The 20,635-nt window shown below is 34.3% G+C and overlaps 2 protein-coding genes across 2 annotated transcripts in view; one reads left to right on the top strand and one right to left on the bottom strand.

The window, feature by feature from the left end:
• Positions 1 to 1,335: 1,335 nt before the first annotated feature.
• On the bottom strand, positions 1,336 to 8,528 carry LOC120627271 (T-cell activation inhibitor, mitochondrial). Its single transcript, XM_039895192.1, has 13 exons — positions 8,396 to 8,528; positions 8,193 to 8,313; positions 7,514 to 7,631; positions 7,304 to 7,439; positions 6,731 to 6,835; positions 6,520 to 6,637; positions 5,718 to 5,820; positions 5,538 to 5,629; positions 5,146 to 5,246; positions 4,896 to 5,042; positions 4,094 to 4,225; positions 2,870 to 3,014; positions 1,336 to 1,645 (listed from the first exon to the last, which is right to left on the bottom strand). The coding sequence occupies exons 1-13, from the start codon at positions 8,416 to 8,418 to the stop codon at positions 1,559 to 1,561; spliced, it is 1,428 nt and encodes a 475-aa protein (XP_039751126.1). The 5' UTR covers positions 8,419 to 8,528; the 3' UTR covers positions 1,336 to 1,558.
• Positions 8,529 to 9,961: 1,433 nt separating this feature from the next.
• The window catches only part of LOC120627659 (protein decapentaplegic), a 37,264-nt gene continuing 26,590 nt past the window's right edge, over positions 9,962 to 20,635 (top strand). Inside the window, exon 1 of the mRNA XM_039895678.1 lies at positions 9,962 to 10,261. The gene's annotated coding sequence lies outside the window, so the exon portion shown is untranslated. The remainder of the gene's footprint in view (positions 10,262 to 20,635) is intronic.

The raw sequence follows: 20,635 nt of genomic DNA, 5'->3' as shown, positions 1-20,635 counted from the left end.
GATGCTGAATCTTTTAAAACGTGCCCTTTTTAGTAGGTTTATTGTGATTGAAATAACTTAATGCGTATTGGTAATTTTTAACTTCCAAAAAATAACGCCCGATTGTATACAGTATCAGTTTTTTTCATTAAGGCTGTAGTAGCCGTCCCCTAATACGAGTATACAAGAAAGCCAGCCAGCGAAGAGTGGTGACGGATAGTCAAGCGTGCCACACAACACTAAAAAGATGACCACAACCACTCTGATAAGAGCAAACCGACTGAGAAGAAGAATAAGACAAAAACTGACTGCAAAGTAAACCGGTCAAATTTTACTAGGCTAACCATGGAACTTTGGACCGGATTACTTGGACAAAATTGGATCTTCCACGTGAATCAGACCGTCAAATGCTGTTAACATTTTTACATCGACTGGGTATGGTAGTATCGGAGATTATCGTTCTAAACACAAAAAACCGAGTTATTCGGCTTTATTATTAGCAAAGACTGGTACAACCGTATTAACACCAATAAAATGACTACTACTATGTATTGCACGGCAAAGAAATAAACCAGATAAACAAACAGTAAACCAAGATAGCCTAACGATTAGTGAGGCTCGTTTAATATTTATTTATTTATTTATTCCCATATAAATAAATACATATAAATAAATAACATAATATAAATCACTTAATAAAATTGTGTTAATTGTAGCGATCCTACCCACGTGAATCATCGAATACACGAATTTAATCAATTAGTTCTAGAGAAATTTGCAAATTAAACAAAAACTAAGGGGCATAAATTATAAGGGCTAACTGTAATCTAAGTACTTAGCATAGTTTATACGAAGTGATATTGAGACTGGTAGCAAATGTTGGCATTGTATAAACAGTTCTTGAAGCCAAGCCAGCAAGGTAGAAGACAAAAGTTATATATAAACGGGATAAAATTTACGTTTCCACCTGCCAAAGCACTGCAACAGAGAAAAAGAAAAGTTTTCCTTCGTTTAGGTATTGTAACACGTATATTATTTGGAAATTATTTCCACCGAAGCTACATACATAGCTTGGAGAGTTGATAAAGCTGTGGGAGAAGATACAATTTTATTTTCCCCGCTTTCATACTAGTCGTTCTGAAGGGGATAGAGCGCTCGCCTATTTTTTTTTATATCCAAGCTGTTTTTAACGACATTTTGGCCAAAATTAACCCTTATTATTCAATCTCCCTTCAATTTTTGACTAGCATTAAATATATTTAATAATAAATTGAGAGCAATAACATTTTAATTTATAATTATTGAAATAAAACAATTGGAGCTTATTAGACTGATTTAATATACCTATTTGTAATTTTTATTATAAGCTATTTCATTCTTTCTCTTTTGAAAAATTAACTAGACATTTCATTAGGTACATTTTGCTAATGTATATTTTATTTAGTTTCTCTTAGTAAATATTGGAATTGTATTATGGTATTGTACTATTTTTTTTCATTTGTATAGATGCTGTAAATATTTGTAATATTTTGATTCTGTCAATAAACTCATTTTATCTTGATCAATAACGCAGTTTTTTTCACTTAAAATTCCAAGGTATGCACAGTACTCCCTCCGACAGCACGGAATAGTAATGAGTGACGTATAATATATTTCCGTGTAATTTCTGAAACAAAAACCATTTAAACATTCAAACATAAAAACCGTTTCCCTGACCGATTTCAGCCACGGTAGTCAATATCCAAAGATATACTACGCGGGAGAAACTATTGTGCTTCGCAGGCATGCTTCCCTTTCGTGGATACAGAGTACGGTCACAGGCACGCACCCAACTGGACGGCCGATTGGCGCAGTGGTCAGCGACCCTGACTTCTGAGTCCAAAGCCGTGGGTTCGATTCCCACAACTGTTAAGTGTTTGTAAACACAAACATTTTCAAAAAGTTTGTTTATCTGTATATAATAAGTATTGAAGTATGTTATTCATAAAAATATTCAGCAGCCATCTTAGTAACCATAACACAAGCTACGCTTACTTTGGGGCGGGATGGCGTTGTGAGTATTGTTTATTTATTTGACATTCCGGAGTTATGTGCGGTTTAAGCGATTCAGTATTTATAAATTGCTTTCATTGCGTAGGAAACTATCTTGACGAAACCAGCATGCCTGAGAGTTGTCATAATGTTCTCAAAAATGTGTAAGTCTGTTTATGTTATTACGTGAACTAAACTGAATGTTTTGAATATTGCTTAGAGATTTTAACGACCTTCCTGGCGCAGAAATCTTATAATTGAGAGGTTCCGGCTATGATTTGGTTATTATTAATTTCCGAATTTTCTATGGTCTGGCGTTTGAGGCTTTAGCCGTGCTCGGTCACCTCCCAATCTTTAAAAACGTGACGCCAAACGATACTGCGTTCCGGTACGACGCCGCGTAGACATCGACTAAGTGTATGGGTTTAATTTTATTTTATTCCACAAGTTAGCCCTTGACTGCAATCTCACTTGGAAGTAAGTGATGATGCAGTATAAGATGGTAGCTGGCTGACCTGTTATGGAGTATGGTAGTATATACCCCTAATCGGTTTCTACGCGACATCGCGCCGGAACACCTAACCGTAGCGGCACGTCTTTGCCGGTAGGGTGGTCACTAGCCACGGCTAAAACCTCCCACCAGACCAAAGAAAATTCAGAATATATAAATTTACTAATATTCATCAGTCATCTTAGTACCCATAACACAAGCTACGCTTACTTTGGGGCTAGGTGACGATGTGTGTATTGTCGTAGTATATTTATTATTTATTTAAATTTATTGTGGATTATAGCAAAACTGATACTTAAATCGTGCGATCTAATCACTAAGATATATTTTGCGTAATTGTTATCTTACCATTCCTACTTTATCGATTCGAGTGAGTAATCTTTGACAGCACAGGATCATTAGTCCTGGCGTAATGCTGTCGTCCTTTTGAAGTTCCAATAAGCCAAATCTCTCCTTGACTTCGTTATGAAGCGCTTTTTCCACATGTTTATTGCTGTAACAAATTGTATTAGTTATTTTTTAGTATTGCTTAGGGCTAAGCAATATTACAAGGGGTTATAGCCTAGTGGTTAGGACTTCAACTTCACTTTCGGGGGTCCGAATTTGAACCACTAACCTCGTACCACTAACTTTTCTTAGTTATGTGTGTTTTACTATCCATCCATCAGCTATATAAATGATGTCACACTACAATCTGCTGTGACGCGACATATACATATATACACAAAGTGTAAATGAAAACCGAAATATTACTTTACATGTTTAAGAGGTACTGTGAAACCGAAACGCTTAAGTTTTTAGTAAACCACTGCCATAGTTTTCACTGAAAGAAATCAGATACGGCCATAACATCACTTGCAAAATTACGCGTCGCGTAGTGTAGGTACTATGCGCGTGTCGGTCTTTTATTTTCAATAGGGTTGTCATAAGTAAAAACTGTTTTTTGGAATTACTTTGTATGCAAAAATAAATATGCTTTTTTGATTTAATATTTTTACAGGTTGATTCCTTATGAAATATATTATACACCCTTCAACAGTATTTCATAATTCCCTTACACATATATTATATATATATATATATATATATATATATATATATACAGTCAAACCTGGGTAAGTGAGAACTGGATAAGTGAAAAAACTCTATAAGTGAGAGTAATAGCCAGGACCCGTGATTTTAAGCTCCCAAAACCTCTATTAGCGAGAAACAGAAACCTTTGTAAGAGAGAGTCGTTATTCCCTCACGGACCTCCGTAAGTGAGACTGCTACTTATCTATACCTCTATAAGCGACAGTCGAGCAAGCAATTTTCGACAAAATTTATGAGTTAAAGAAAAACATTCAAAATACAAAAACAGAAACCCAAACGAAATTAGCTTTATAAGCGAGAATGAGATTGTGCTCCCTTGAACTCTCGCTTATCCAGGTTTGACTGTATATACATATATATAAATATATATTAATTAAAAAACATTATCAAATGAGTAGAAAGTTTAGAGCATTACTTTAGGATATCTGATATAGCCTAAACTATACCTCCCAGTGTCTTTAGAAACAGTGAATAACTCACATGCTATATTCGGTGAGAAGTAATGTGGCTTCGTCGAGGTTTTTCGCGATGAATGGAATAAGTTCCTCCGCGGGACAAGACGATGGCGTGATAAACTGACCAGTGGGGGACACCATCAAAGGGCCTGCTTCTCTAAAATAAATAAAAAAAAGTCAATAATATTAAAATAATACTCCTTTAAGCGATGGTAGTAAGACGGGCATTTTTCGAACCGTAGATTTTTAGAATCATACCATCATCTCAACAAATGGAAATCAACTCTTGGACATAGATCTTTGGTAGGAAATTTCAAATATAAAGGTCTTGTTAATGTTAAGGTCTTGGGTCCTGCTACTCGTTTGATGTCTCCATTCCCCCTCGTCAGGGGTCTACCAACGCTTCTACAAATCTCCTCTTTCCTGATTTGATCATATAGACATAATCCCAGCATAGCTCTCTCCAACGCCCGCTGAGTTACATCGTCAAGAATCATACCTTCTTTATCATCAATTCAAGATCGTCATACCACCGTTATAATCAATCAACTCCCATTAGCCGCTCACTTCAAGTCATGGGTCTCCTCTCATAATAAGAAAGGTTTGGGCTGCAGTTCACCTAGGCCAAGGTTACAGAACACTCTTGGACATACAGGTTTTCTTCAACGTTAAAGCAAGTTATATTTAAACTGCTTACATAAAAAAACATATCATACCATTACAATGCAAATATTTCTATTTAGATCACCATTGAAAGTGGCTTTAAGGCTGCGATAATACTTGAATGAAGAAAGTTTTTGACTTCATGACTTGATTCTGTTACTTACGGTTCTACAACAATTTCGTATTTACTGAGAGATTCTGGCACAGATTCTGGAATTTTCCTGCCATTGCCATAAAAGTCCCCTATTGATGTAATCAATTGTCTAAGATGACTGCAATACTGGGCTGCTGACACTTTCGGCATAAATTTTCTAGAAGAAAACGGTCATAAGATTTTTTATTTCATTACATTAAATTTATTTAATATACATTTATTTAATTCAACCCATGTGTTTTATTGACTAAACAACTTACCTTCTACAGATGTGTATATTTCTTAATATACTGGATAAGGCCTTTTCATATTTAGGTATCTCTATTAAGGCGCTGTCTTCTTGGCTGACTTTTTTGATTAACTGAAAAACATTCAAAGTTAAGTCGGTTAAAACTAATCGGTTTCTACGAGGCATCGTAAGGCAACGTTTAATCGCTTGGCGGCAATCCTTAGTCGGTAGGGTAGGGCGACAGCCAAAGCATTCTACAAGACCAAACCGGACAAAATTCGGACTTATTGTGTTGAAAATTTGCACAGAAGTAGTTAGCATCCTTGACACAGCCATAGTTATCCCGGGAAAATAAAGGGACAAAGTCGCGGGCAACCGCTAGTAATTTAAGTAAGGAATAAAATTATCTATAGAGTAACTCACCGAAAGCCACTCATTTCGGACGTCGATGATATTGAGAAAAACGTCACCATCTAAGCTTACACCAGTGAATTGACCTAACGCTATCGTTCTGGCTGTAATCAAAAAAAAAAACATCATCTTTGATATAGCTATTATGACAAAAAATTAAATGGGCACTGACAAAAAAAAACTCAAGCAAACCTTTTAAATTGCCCATATGTTTTGTATGCTGCGAAGCCATAGACGCAAGACTTTGTAAGGCCCCTCTAATGTGACTGATGTTCCATCCACTATCATACTTAACCTAAAACCATAAAAATGTTAAGTTATACTGTTATACCTTTCAAAATAAAAAAAAATATCACAAGTCTATTTGAAAATGCTTTGGCAACATTGCCTCTTTACATTATATATATTTAAATTGTAGCAAAACGTATTTTTGTGTGATAGCAGATGCATCTCCCCATTTCACCAAGTCTAGCAGCCCACTGCTGGACTAAACGCCTGTCCCAACCCGTCTGACCGTAATCACCACACTGAGCAGACCGGTTTGTACTCACAGTAGCTAGTCAGTAGTAGTAGCAGAGAGGATGCTGCTGCACGTTTTGCGTTATATTGTCTTAGTCGGAGGAAGTCCTAGGGGTTATGACAACTGTTCTCTGATCTGCCATCAACACAAACTACCTTCTGCATTTATAATATTAAATTATTGTTTAAATAATTAAATTTCCATATACATTGTAGTTTATATCATAGTGAAACGAACTGTCGCAGTATACAAATATACACACATCAGAAATAGAACATAAGACAATTTCTCAGATTGTTTTTCATGAAAGGGTGAGATTTGTCAAATAGATAAGAGAATATTTTTTATATAACCTTGAGATAATGTTAACATTAAAAACTAAAGCATAGTAAATACTTATAGTAAATATAAAAAAATTTAACATCTAACAAATTAGAAAAAGTAATAAAAAATACTCATGTAGGCTTTACCAACTTCTTTTATACCATATGTTTTGCAGAGTTGTTCAATAAGGGTTTTAACTTGGTGTCTTGTGGCACTTGTTGATTCATACTTTTCCTTTGCAATATCACTGTTTTCATATATCCACTCTCTGCAACATGATTACATATCTTTATCATTTAGGTTTTGTTTAAATTTTCATCAACTATTATTCTTTATCGCAGTTTGACATACTATTACATACATAATATTGTTGATAGCCCTCTTTTCCTCAACTTTTCTTTTCACCTCAGCTGCTTTTTCAAATTCTGTTGAGTACTGTTCATAGGCTTTAGTAAAATCAATGTTCCTAAAAAAGATTCAAGTTAATTAATTTAAGTAATTCTAATACATTGAATTGACATTCTTTTATGATTGTTGCCCTATATTATATAGCTATGTAATTATATAATGTATTTATTTTTAATTTTAATTTTCATAAATGAAATAAAATTTAGTAAATACTCCTAGTAAAAATTTACAAAATATATGGTACAACATTGTTAACTCAAAAGCAAAGTGCCAAAAAACTAGGACTATTGCCTTCTTGTATTGCAAAAAGCTTGTAGTCAAGCATACTCATAATCATTTTAAAATCTGACAGAACTTCCAAAGCTATAGATTAGGCTAGGCTTGTCATTTGTAGAGCTTTTCAAATGACAAAGTTGATTCTACAATGTTAATCATCCAAGTTGTCTGTCCACCTATTTCACTTAAAATAGAAATATGATTGGTTGATTTTTGGGTCCAAATTGTATTAAACATTGATGTAAATTACCTGGAATGTTGTTTAATAGAAGTTGTGGGTAGTTTATCCACAAAACTTGTTGATATATCACAGGCATTTAAGATTTTCACTATTGTCTCTCTCACATTTCTGCTATTTAATTGTATATTAACTAGTTTGAAATTACCTGAAATAAAAGTTCATTATTATAACTTGCAATCTTTAATGTTTAATATAATCAAAAAATAACTTAGGAAATACCTTCTGGCTTGTCCTTTTGTCTTAAATAGAATGGAAGACTTGGTATAGACATATTATGACTAGATTGCTGGGCTTCTATAAGAGCACTTAATTGTTGTAGTGAATTTTCATTTATTTTCTAAAAAGTCAAAGTGAATGTCTTCATTAAATTGAATTGAAATATCAAATCATAGGATGATTTTGGCTGAAGGAAGAGTTTAACAATGCAAGAGTCGAATTTAATAGGGATGCAGAGAAGTTTGCACAAAAATAATAAGAAGACTGAACTGACTGACTGAACACTGGGTCTTCAGATTCCACCAATGGCTTCAACTGATATACTGCTGAATAAGCTGATGTGCAAGCAACCATATTTGTGGCTATAAGAACATCAGCTTATTTAAACATACAAACAAGTGTTGTTTAGACAGTATTTGAATGAAAGGATTCAATGTGATTTGCTGCTGTTTTTTAAGGGGCTTTGAGCTAGATGTGCTTACTTGATAACCTGCCAAGTTAGCCTGCCAATGTGCATTTGGAGTGATGTAAAGCATCCCAGTGCTAAATCCTTTTGTTACGAGAGGCCTGGGCCCTGCAGCTTTACATATAAATGTGAAATAGATTGAAAATGATGACTTGTAGCATTCGTTTCTAATATTATAGAAAATATTATAAAATCAGTACTTATGTAATTACTAACCCTTTGTTCTGGATACTTTCCAAATAAATCAGGATGAACACTAAAATAAAAAGGCCTTAAAGCTGTGGATATTTCCGCTGAGCTTAAAGATCTGCAAATAATTCCTCCTACACAACTGCATCTGAAAAGACAATTTAAGGTTATATGTTTTGTCCGTTCAAATATAAATAATTGTGTATAAATGAAAAAAAAAAAAAACGGACGGTATTTTCAGGCGGCAATACATTTTGAATAATAAGTCTCTTCTAATTAGAATGAAACTATTTGCGCACTATTTTTTTTAATTAAAAACATGTTTGTGTAGATTTTGATTGCATTTTCTTATGTCTTTTTCAGTTTCAATTTTAGCAACTGCTATTGTCAAATTGACATCGACACATGACAATAGTTTGAAGTTTAACCATATCTATAAGGGTTGTTTTTGTCCCCGTCACGATAGGCAAAGATCCGTAACCATACAGCCACAGTATTTTGTATTTTACGCAAGAAGCTTATATTTCTAGCTGTACGAATGTTAATTTTTTGGATATACCACAAGTTCCTAACCTCCGAAATATGGACTAATAAAATAATGGAGGAAAGATATTCGATCTGTTCTTTTAACATATACCTACAGATGTAAAGTTATTGGCGAGTCGTTTTTATTATTTTTGACCTACTTATTTTATATAGTATATACTCTATCTAAATATTGATGTCAGCTGTTAAGGTTATGGGCTCGGGTGAGAAGATATAGCATAGATTTTTAAAAATTAAAACGCTTTAAGGAACTCTTGTATGTTCCTTGGGAAAGAACGAACTCGAAGAGAATTTAATCAAACGAATACATTGTGTTTATTTAAATTCTCTTTACATGTTTTTTACCAATGAACACATTGCCCTACGTTATAGTATTTAATTATTCATGGCAATACACTTCGTAGAGTAAAATCTAATGGAAGTATTTTTTCTATACACTAGAAAAAAAGGTGCATTTTATTTCATGGCATGCATTTTATTTTGATTTTATTTAGAAGATACAGACAGTTATAGCTATGTATCAAAATCTGAGAACTTTTTTGGAGCGAATGTACCTAAATAACTTAAAAATTATTACATATTTATAGATTATTGATTAACACATTTAAGGTACAAAAAATGTTACTACATTGTCCTTTAAAAATACTTATATGAGTTCCATCTTTTCTCTACAGTAAAATCGTTGGTATGATATTATATGTGCTACATCAAACTTGTAGGACCAAATTGTTGAAAAACACAGATACAGATTAGTGATTGTGCGGTGATTTATAAAATTCCCTTTTTATTCACCTACCCTCATGTTAGACTTGTCCGTTAGAAACAAGCTGGTACCTACTTAAGTAAGTCCTGAAGATGCAGTCTCACCTACACCTTGAGCTTGCATGGTCTAACATGATCTTTGATTATTAGAAAATTTGACATCAAGGTAGGTGACCACAAGATGCTTTCTGAATAAAAAATAGACAAATGCCCACTGTAACAGAGGTTGGAGGTTAATGTTTGAAATAGTAACAGGTGAGCATTGGATTAGCCGAGATTAAATCTGAAGGCTGCGCGTGCGCCGACAGTGCGGATTGTGACGCAACAGCCGAGCGCAGACGCGGTAGCGCCGCACGTCCTCTGCCAGCCTTCAGCGCTTGCCACTTGCCAAGCTGCCTCGTAATTGTTATAGAGACGAGTTCAATAATTAAGCGATAAATATACCAACAGAGTGGCGGCAAGCGGAGGGCGGCAGTCGAGTGGCGGCCGCGTCGCGTATCAGACACTCGTGCATGTGATGGGCTTGGAAGTTCATTCGACATTTTTCTATCGGACATCGAAGGAATCTCACCGGACTGGTTCCCGCGCAACGCTGCGTTAGTGCGCCGCTCTGGTGAACCCTTTCGCTTGTAAATGTGCCGATATTTACATATGCGCGCTCGATCTTGCATCGAACTTTCGATCTGCGCCCGTAGCTCAATTGGTGTGCTTCGCTAGCTGGCCGCAACGCTCGCGCCGTTGCCGCCGCCCCAGCGCGCTCACCTCCTGCACAGCGTGCGATGATCCACGTACGTTACCCATTCTGTTCACACACCTACTGTCTTCGACTTCATTATCTGACTCATTCACCTCTATTTGGCCTAATTGGTACCTACCTGCTACACTACTTAATCTGGTCACGTTTGTATGAATTTCTACTTGCGTAATCGCCAGTTTAAACACTCAGTCCAATATAGATTTCTACGCTTTAAGTAATCTAAACGCCTATAAAATAATACATGTTGAAGCAGCTTTAGCTTAAAGTCACTGGATAGGTAGGTACGTGGTACTTAGAGTAGTAGATATGCATAAAATATTTTTCCTTCATGTCAATTCAATACTCCACAGTAGTACGAGTACGTAGATCTCCGTTAAGATATCTCTGAATAAAAATAACTCCTGACTTGCTAGTAGGTACCTCTTTAAAAGTATAATATAATCTATCTACTTAAAATAACTTGATAGTAAAGTGCTAAAACTGTTTCTTAGCTCTATCTCAACTTAACTAGTCTAACCTGTTATGTCTCCACTAACCTAACAACGTCACATGAACACGGGCTGGTTTATTTTAGTCATAAATAGATTATATAACTCTATTATTTTTAATGATTCTTACAGGGATGTAATGCTATTTTTGAAATACCAAAACGAATGAACATAATTTTTTTTTTTATAGAAAAGACATTTTTATTTTAAATTTGTAATTTTATATATGTTATCGTTAAGTAGTCAGAACTTAAGAATGTGTTTTTGAACTCGTGGTTATTTCGTTATTGATATTTTTTTATAATTAAAAAAAGTAAATATCCCTTCAAGTGTATGATCGATTGAGTGTGGAGATCGAGTGGCCCTTTAAATTTCAAAATCATATTCTGATCGCCACGGATCCTATGGAAACGGTCTATTTTAGATATGTTAAATGTTGCTCCACAATAAAAAAAAACAATCCGATACTGAATTTACCAAAATATCAATAACAGAGGTTCATAAATTGATGTAGGTAGGTAAATAATTTTATTCACATTAAGTTTAAGCAAAAGCTTTCATAGTTGGGTTTTGGTTCGGTTGTACAAAATCTCTAAAGTAATATAAATGATAGGTCTAAAAGTAGTGCTCTCCTTTTCACAACGTTCCTTGTAGAAAAGGACAGCACTACTGTTAGGTCTGTCAACATAGCTTAGAGATTTGTGTACATAAGAATCAGCACCACTAGGTTTGATTAACACTATATTTACATAAAATACCTATGATCACTCTTACTGCTAATCTCCTACTTAATCCATTAGTTTTTAATTGTCATCGTAACATAACGATAAGGTCAAACTACAAAATCGGCTAAACTGCTAGTTGCAAAGAAACATCTTTTGCTAAACCAAACTTTAAGCGTTCCAATACCAAAACCGGGACAAAAGGCATAAGACAAGCTACGTGTTTAACTGCCATCGTAATAAAGCAATAAGATTAACTGAAAAGGAAAATCTTAGTTGTCAAAAAAACGTTATGTTTATAAACCAAACATTGAACGTTCTAACACTAAAACCGCGACTCAATAAGGCTGTCTAAAATCAGATTGTGGTCTTGACCCCTGCGGTCTCTAGGATTACTTACAGTATGAAAGAGGTCATCTCGACTTTATTGTGTCATTAATTAAACGTTTAATAGGGGGAACGAGGGCACTCCATTGTTCGTCTTATATTTGTCACTGTCTAAGAATCAGTCTAATGATTTACCTCAAGCCACCACCTCTACATAATATTCTGATTGTAGCCAAAACCAGGGTTCTTCTGTCACATTCTTAGTACCTACTAATCCTAGCCTAACCTAGCTAGAATTTTTCGTTTACCATACGGCATACCTGTGGCTAGAAGAGCACGTTAAACCGTCGGTTTTGGTTAATAATATACCTAATAATGTGATAATATTTAATTGTTAAATTCTGCCAATCTTGACTTCACGTTAAGTGATCTACTATCGCTTACGCCGTATCGTACCGCGAATTTTTTAAGACAGAACTCGTCCGGGGAAGCAGGTACTAATGCCATGCAAAGTTCCGGTCTGAAGGGCGTGGTTGAGTTAAGCGTAAGTCTTTTACGCTTCAGGTTTATGGGCACAGGGTTGCACTTCGAAGGTCAAGCTCTTTGCATGCCCTGGAAAGTGTTGGTTTTTTATAGGCGACTAATTTCCCCTTAACATCAAGCGTACATCTACAGAAACAGAGGAACTATTTAGGGATAATTTAAGAAAGTTTGTTCTGGACCGCAGCTAGAAGCCGGTTCCGCCTAAAAATGATCGGCTGTAAGGGAACTTCGAAGTATACCAGCCTAGGTGTTGAGGATATTTGTTTCTGTGACTCTTGGTTCGTTCAGAGAACTGATAATATGGCAACAGTTTAAACAATTTTTCAAAACATTTTCTTATATAGAATTGTTTGAAAACGATGCGCCAAAATTTCTTTGCTGGTACGTTTGAAGTTACCAAAACTTGATCAAGTTATTTGCAAGTAAATATATATTTACCTTTCAAGTAGTTGTGAAACTGGACTTCTTTCAAAATTTAAATCAAAATACCTTTAGACGACAACATGGGTAATTGCTGAAAATGGAGTAAACACTTTCTTTCTTGCGGTAAACAGGCACACTGATATTTGGAGCTTTAATATACGATATCTCGATGTCAGACACAAGTGAGGTTCTATAATCCCCTTGTTAGGGAAAAGCTTCAGCACGGCCTTTGTGCGCGCGTAACAATGCAACAAATTAAGCAACATGACATATTATGCAGTATGAATGGGATGGGTTATATCACTGAACCTTGTGGAACTCCAGCGTGTATGACTTAAGTTCATAGCTAGAACATCAACGGTGACTAAGACTTCGCGCTTTTAAAAAGTTGTCGATCAAATCACACGGCTTCACCTGAAGTCCTTAAGCCGGTAAATTCAACAAACATACCCTTTGCCAGACACTATCAATAGCCTTTGCAACATCCGGGCTTGATAGCAGCCTGCCTCTTACTATAAGGCAGTGGTGATGGTTTTCGCGTGAGTTTACAACTAATCAGAAATGGTTCCATACCATTGATACCATGTTTTACATAATATAAATAAGAAGGTAAAGAATAGGTTATACCTACCTAGATTTTAGGCATAACAAGTAATGACTACCTTTATTTTATTGTATTGGATAGAAGCAGGCGTTACTTTGCGGAATTCCATGATATATTATGAAAATTAATGAATGAATGAATGAATGAATGAATGAATGAATGAATACACTTTTATTGTACACCAAAGAAAAAAAAGTAGTTACAGAGATATAAATACATATCAAGAGAGTACAATTTGGTGATAATTAAGTTTAATTTGCTATAGTAGAATCTCTATGGTGCAGTTTATAATTTCCAAATAGATTACTAGCAATGTACAATCTACATACCTCGTCCATACACATTCTCCTGCTTGTCGCGGAGCGTGGTGTATTAAGCTTAATTTTCATAAAATACGAGTATCATGGAAATGTGAGAGGGAGGCTTCTATCAAGCCCTGAAAAACATATAAAGATTCTCCTGCTTTTCGCTGAGTATAGCAAATTAAGTTTAATTTACATAATATGAAATTATTGTCTCAGAAATATATCTATTAAATCTTCATTTCGTATATTTTTACGCGCCAAATTCCTCACTTTTTGTGTGTTTCATGTTTGTCCCTGGAAAATGTCTTGTAGGTTTTAATGAGAGGCTATTACTTAAAATATGCTCTTTGAATTATCACATTTGTAAGAAAGGACAGCTGTGTGTCTGTCCAGCATCAACTCTAGCATCTTTATGGCTATATATCCTTTACAAGTATTCAATTGTTTTCCCTTTCTATAAGCAATCCTATAAGAATTTCTAATTAGTTACGGAACCCTTGCAATAGTGCAGTAAACAACGTGTTCGGATAGGGTATGCCCATCCTGATTACATTGTATATGTCAGTGTAACTGTACACTTGTAATGTCATTTTATATGCCACTGCCAGTGCTTGACAGTGCCTTTTGACAAGACCTGTTATTAAGAGGACAGTATTTCATTAAGACTTAGCAGGGTGGTAAGTACTCGTAATTCTGTAAAGGAATCCATCCGAAGAAAATTATGTTGATACAAATATTCATATTTCGCTTCTACGGATGACATCCCTCTTCCTCGCGAAGTGAATTTGGCAGAGCTTGTGAAGCGCAAAAAATAAAATAACGATTACAGATACTTCCCTCTAAAAATGACTTACCTCTGTAAGTTTGTTATTATAATTAATCGCGAATAAAAATTATAATAATAAGCACCGGAAAAATGCTGTCGTAGGCGCCTCGTAACCTCTCGTTACACTCGTATCCTAAGACATTGCATTACCCTAATCTTGCACAATCTGAAATCTGTAAAATGTTGTCAAGTAGGTAATTTGTATATAATAGACTTTAAAGTAGGTATTTTTTATGTAATCGGTGTGCATAGATAGCTACACATAAAGTAGAAAACGGCTTTGTAGGATTGGTAACCACCGAAGCATGCAATCAGTAGGCCGTTAAAATTCACGGTTGCTGATTTCACTAGCGCCGCCCCATACACCTTTTTTTTAATCTAATAGTTTTTTTAACTGATCGTGTTTTGCTCAATAGTAATGTGGGAAATATTACTTTCAAGCAAAAAAACTAACATACGATTAAAGTGTTTTTTTTTTTAAAGAAAAGTTATAAAATATTAGATACATATGTATATTTCGAAGGCGGAGGGCCATTAGAAACGACCGAGTGGACGATTGCCGGACTTCGAAGTACGTGAAGTCGACTTATCTAAAAGACTAGTTTGTTTGCACCGCGCACAAAAAGCGTTGCATTTCAAGGTGCAATATGAAACATTACATAAGTTATTTTTTAAGGCTATATTTAATAATATAAAACACCTAAAACCTAAACACCTAAATATAGATGGATCTACACGTGATGATGAAAAATTACCAACTCGTCCAAACATATCTTTTAACATTTTCCTTAAACTAAGCGTCTTAATAGACGCTTCCTTGCTATACCTCTATTTCCTTTTAGTTATTTTTATCTTGAGCCACAGCATTCCAATTCCAGTATTATTGGTTTTTTACATTAAGTATAGATTAGAAGTCCTTTTCAAGCTTTGTCTCAGCAATCCTCCCTACAACTTGTCAGCAGGTTTCTATCAACAGTTTGACCATAATGTTTTCGTAAACATGTGTGAGTGTGTTAGTTTGTGTGTGGACCGGTCTAACAGACGCAGGCCACTGATACGAGCACATAATTTAAATATATGATGAAGTCCCGTGCAGTGTTTCACAATAATTAAAACTGTTAAAGATGACGGAACAGCCAAATTTTCGTTACACATTAAAATAATTAGAAAGCAACACCACTGTGGTCTGTAATACGGGAGATGAAACGAAAGTAGGCTGTTCGATCTAAGACACATACCTACTTACTCTTCTTCTATTTTTATTCCTGATAGATTGATTGTTAGATAACAAAACTAGTCATAACCTTTTTATCAATTCTTACGTGGGTATTTTTCTGAACCTGATTAAATAACTCACGCACTACTCTTTATTGCTAAATAAAACATAATATACGAACTATAAAATGTCAGTGCCTTCTTAGAATTTCATTTTTACATTACAATTAATACTGATTTGTGGCGGGGCTGATTTGATAATACAAAAATATTGAATACATGAAAAATAACTTTGAGGCTGTGTTGTATATTTGTTCCTTAGGGTCTGCTAATGCTTTAGAACCAACTTTACTTCGGAATTTTAGGTTTTAAGGCTTTATTATGTCTGAAACTACTCAGTCAGTAGGTTATTAAGTTTTAATTTGCTTTTATATATAGGTACAAAATGATTATACGTTTGACTCCTTTCAACAATATTCCATTGTGCTTCCAGAATATTGACATCCCTGCTTTATTCCTTTTAAATTTCTTAAGACTATGTATCTTTGACGAGGTGTAACAACATTTTACACTTCTTAATAAATAGTAGGTACTCATATCTGATACAGTTTGTCTATAAGGTAAGGTAATATAAATTTGCGCTTTTTAACAGTTGCATTAAAGGCAGTAATTCATTCAATGTTATTTCCCTTTTATAAAATCAGAAGAGTACACATTCCATTACTTCATTGCAGCAATGAGTACATCTAAAGTAGTATACTCATTTGGTATTTTCCCTTTTTTAATTTCCGCAAAAATTAATTCTTAAACAGGGTTTGCATATTTGCACTTCTTAATAGCTACTTTTCTGCCACATCGAATGATTGCTGGATAGAGTCAATCCAATCATAAACAAGCAACTTTTCATCTTGTTTTCTAATTGTTGTTCCGATGTACACTCACTCAAGTCCGCTTTCCGTCTAAACTTTCTCCACTTTGTCCGATCTTTAACGTCAACCTTTAATAGTTAAAGCTATTCTGTTAAACAAGAGTTGGATTTTTCCAAACTATCTTTAATATGTAACATACTTGTATTATTTTCGTTAGAAGCAAGAGAGGATCGATTGTTTTTATTAGAACCTAAGTCTACATTATAGACGGCCGATTGGCGCAGCGACACTGCTTTCTGAGTCCAAGGCCGTGGGTTCGATTCCCACAACTGGAAAATGTTTGTGTGATGAGCATGAATGTTTTTCAGTGTCTGGGTGTTTATATGTATATAATAAGTATTTATGTATTATATTCATAAAAATATTCAACAGCTATCTTAGTACCCATAACACAAGCTACGCTTACTTTGGGGCTAGATGGCGATGTGTGTATTGTCGTAGTATATTTATTTATTTATTTATTAAAAAAAAAAAACATTGAATATATTTTTAACAATATTGATTTATCTTTTCGGCCATTACTTTATACGTTTTGTTACGATTTGAGGTCATAAGAATTTCTAATTCGTTTCTAAATTACAAACTTAATTTATTAAAAACTTAATGTATACCTTCATTTGATTAATGTGGTATACATTCCAAAAAAATATAATATTCTTTCCGTCAAACTAATAATTTATGGAAACAAACTTTATCTTTTCATTTAAAAGGTTTGTTTTGTTTGGCTCACTGCTTTTAATAATAAGTAAATAAGTAAGAGAACACGTTTTTTTTGCGCGTTCGATTATTGAAATTTCTCAAATATTTCTCTGTTTCCCAAACTTAAATAGTGTTGTTAAGTGTAGTCTATTATTGTGAATTTATTAATTATCATATCGTTATCGTCTCTGTTATATCGCAATCAACTCCGTTATGGATCATGATTCTTTCTGATTAATATTTTTTTCATATTATTGTAAATGTGTCATTCATCTTTTGTTACAGATTTACGCTAATGTGACTTTAGTTTACATGAAAACTTACACTAACATGACAGAGGCGTAACTTGATGATAGTTATTTCTTTGTATCCTAGGCTAACCAGTAATATATTCATTTTCAATGATATCCGAGTACCTTTTAAAACGTGTAGGTACACTGTACATCAGCTTATATTTTGGAAAGAACACCCAAAAAAAGGTGTTATTATTTTACGTGTAACCTATTAAAGTCGCCATTGTGTTAGCTCTTGGGAGTGTTTTTTTTCTTATACACTAAATAATTTTGGGGATCTACTGATTTTCTCGTATTGTGTGTAAAACGTTGAGTATACCCGATAGAATAAACTTATTTTTGGTTCGTGATATTAGTTTTGCATAACAAGTTTTCCAAGGTTATTATTTGTACAATATGGATGTCTCCCTGTATATCAGACAGTTTTGTCTCCGCGGATACCGGAATCTTAATAAAAATTCATTTGGTTATGATATTTTTTCATTCATATAGGTAAATTTTTTGATTAAATTTAAAGTTTCTGTGTTTTTTGCCGACTTTTAATACTACTTAGTTAAAAACATAAAATTTTTCCGAAGAATGTCCTGGGCCGACTTATTGTGGGAAAAGTGTTTAGTGCATGACTAGTATGGAGGGCTGTAGCGGAAAACAATGCTACAAAAGCACTGCAATGCTGTTACGACCCTCAGTAGGTACCTTGTAATAATGCGCCCAAGAAGAGACTTAAATTTTCATTAAGCTGTGAAATCCACTTTCCTATAAGAAAAGCCACAAGTACATGGATATTAATACGCTGAGAATTATGATAATGAACATCATAGCCATAGAGATAGAGATTTATTTCGTGAACAAAAAGGTGGTGGTTATGCGCTATTGTAATGAGGATAACGTCACGAGCCTGCATTTGTCCAACACTGAAAGTGCTTCAGTACAATCTTTTATCATCTGAACCGGCTTCACACATTTGTCTTAAACGTTAAAATAAAATAGACATATGTGCGTGCACCATATGTCTATTTTATTTTAACGTAACGCTTTGTTTATCGAAAATAACTTTTTTTATTGTTGGCGTGCAAATAGGGGTACCATATCAAGGTAAAAAATTGTAAATTTTCTGAAACGGTTGATAACTTTGTACTTTTCCTGAATACAAAATACACCTATGTCCATCTCCAAGATGCTATCTGTGCCAGCCAAATTTTATGAAGGTTGAAGAACGTAGAGCCAAAAATATATAACAACTAAAAACAAATGGGAGACACACCTTCGGGCCCTTACAACGTTTGCACATAGCCGATTATACTTTTCATTTCCTATTAAAAATTAATACTAATAATCGAGAGGTATGAAGTGTGATAGTAGCAGCACAAAAAAATTGTCGACTGCGTTGGGTAAGCATTTGAGGTTTGAAAGAGATTTTGGCGTACGTCGTCGGATTCAAATTCATTGACTAACTACGAATAGTTATCATTAGGTTAAAAGTCAACATTGTACCTAATCTTAGATGACTAGTAGGCAGAAGGTTAACAAGAAAATCTATAATTTTTGTATAAAGTGTTAGCGATCACGCCCTTATATAATATGTGGCATGTGTGTACGTATTAATTAACGTTAATTCTTAAGTGAGTGGGTTATTGCTGTCCGCTGTTGTGTTGCTGTCCGCTGAGGTGTTCTGTCCCCTATCTCCAATAAAGATCACCAACTCTTTACAAAAGTGGACAAAGATGATACAATATTTCTAATAAAATAAGATTTATTAAAATCTTTTTAGACATGACAGTGTTATGGTGTAAAATAGTCAGTCTTTAATCATCTAGCCCGAAGAAACCCTATGTTATGTAAGAATAATAAGAGTTTAAATGTTAAAAAAGGAAAAACAGATTTGGTTTTCTCCATCGATATTTAAGGTGATTGGAGTTAAGGAATCGTCCTGTTGCAGTTATATAGAAGTAACTCTATAGTTACTTCTATAATAACGTAAAGAATAACGTTAAATCTATATTTAACGTTATTCTTTGTTATTTTCATTCCATTCATTAAATTAATTGAATTTGGTGCTTTAGGTATAACCAGCCAGAATCATTCTACGAGTACCCAGAACGTGAGAACTTATATTTAAGCCATTGCACTAATTACGTTAACAATGCCGAGATAATTAGACTACTGTTCCCACTTGTTAAGGCCGAAGGATTAGTTTATCTATTTAGGTTGCTAATTAAAGCTTCCTTTTATACACTCTTTTCATGTAAGGCTACTTTGTAGTGTAGTTCGGTGTTCTCTTATTATTCTTACTCATGTTTGAGGAGCTACGTTTTAATTTTTGTATGGTTTGTCACAAATTCAATAATTTGCAAGTAGGTTCCTAGGTATTAAATATAAAAGTGTGTTTATTATTTGCATTGTTTGTTTAAATTGGTGTGTAAAGTTATCACTTTGATTTGAAATATTTAAAATCAGCTAACTACCTTTAAATATTTAAGTTAAAGTTTTGTTTAATAGTTTACAAACAGTAGCAAAGTTCTGGCTGGTAATCTGACCACCGCGTGGTCTATCTATATTTTATTCTCCATAAACTGGCTAGCCAACCCAAAATTATTTTTTTAAACTGACTTTTAGTCAATGTTTGAAAATCCGCACAAATAAACAAACTTGAATCAGTTTTCTTAACAAGATTAGTTTGTAAAATTACTGCTCTACTTTTTTAATCATTTTGAATTTTTTTTAAATCACTTAGGTATATATATATCTGAAATGAAAGCATTGGAATGTGAGCTTTATGATATTTGATTCAATGACATTCCAAAGATAACTTTTCAGTATTTTTACAGTATCCGAAGAGTGAGCACCGCGTTGACCACACGTCGACCAAGCGTCATAAACTTAAATACACTTTATATAAAGTTCAAAGTTGCTACGCTCAGTGTTGAGTTGATAGTGAAGGCTATTAACCTGCCACTAAGTTACAGCCAATATCAAACGAAACGCAGGGAATCTTTGGTCTAGTTGTTAGTATGTTCACGAGATTAGTGGT

This window comes from Pararge aegeria, chromosome 11 (genome assembly GCF_905163445.1).
Source record: "Pararge aegeria chromosome 11, ilParAegt1.1, whole genome shotgun sequence".
Lineage (NCBI taxonomy): Eukaryota > Metazoa > Arthropoda > Insecta > Lepidoptera > Nymphalidae > Pararge > Pararge aegeria.
This window is presented reverse-complemented; position numbering and strand designations above follow the sequence as displayed.

Excerpts from the sequence above, each read along its gene's own strand:
- LOC120627271 (XM_039895192.1), bottom strand. The coding sequence starts at position 8,418 with ATGTATTGCCGCCTGAAAATACC. Across the intron at positions 5,247-5,537 it reads TCCGAAATGAGTGGCTTTCG|TTAATCAAAAAAGTCAGCCA; the intron begins GTGAGTTACTCT and ends AATGTTTTTCAG. Across the intron at positions 1,646-2,869 it reads GAATCGATAAAGTAGGAATG|AAATTACACGGAAATATATT; the intron begins GTAAGATAACAA and ends TTTTTGTTTCAG.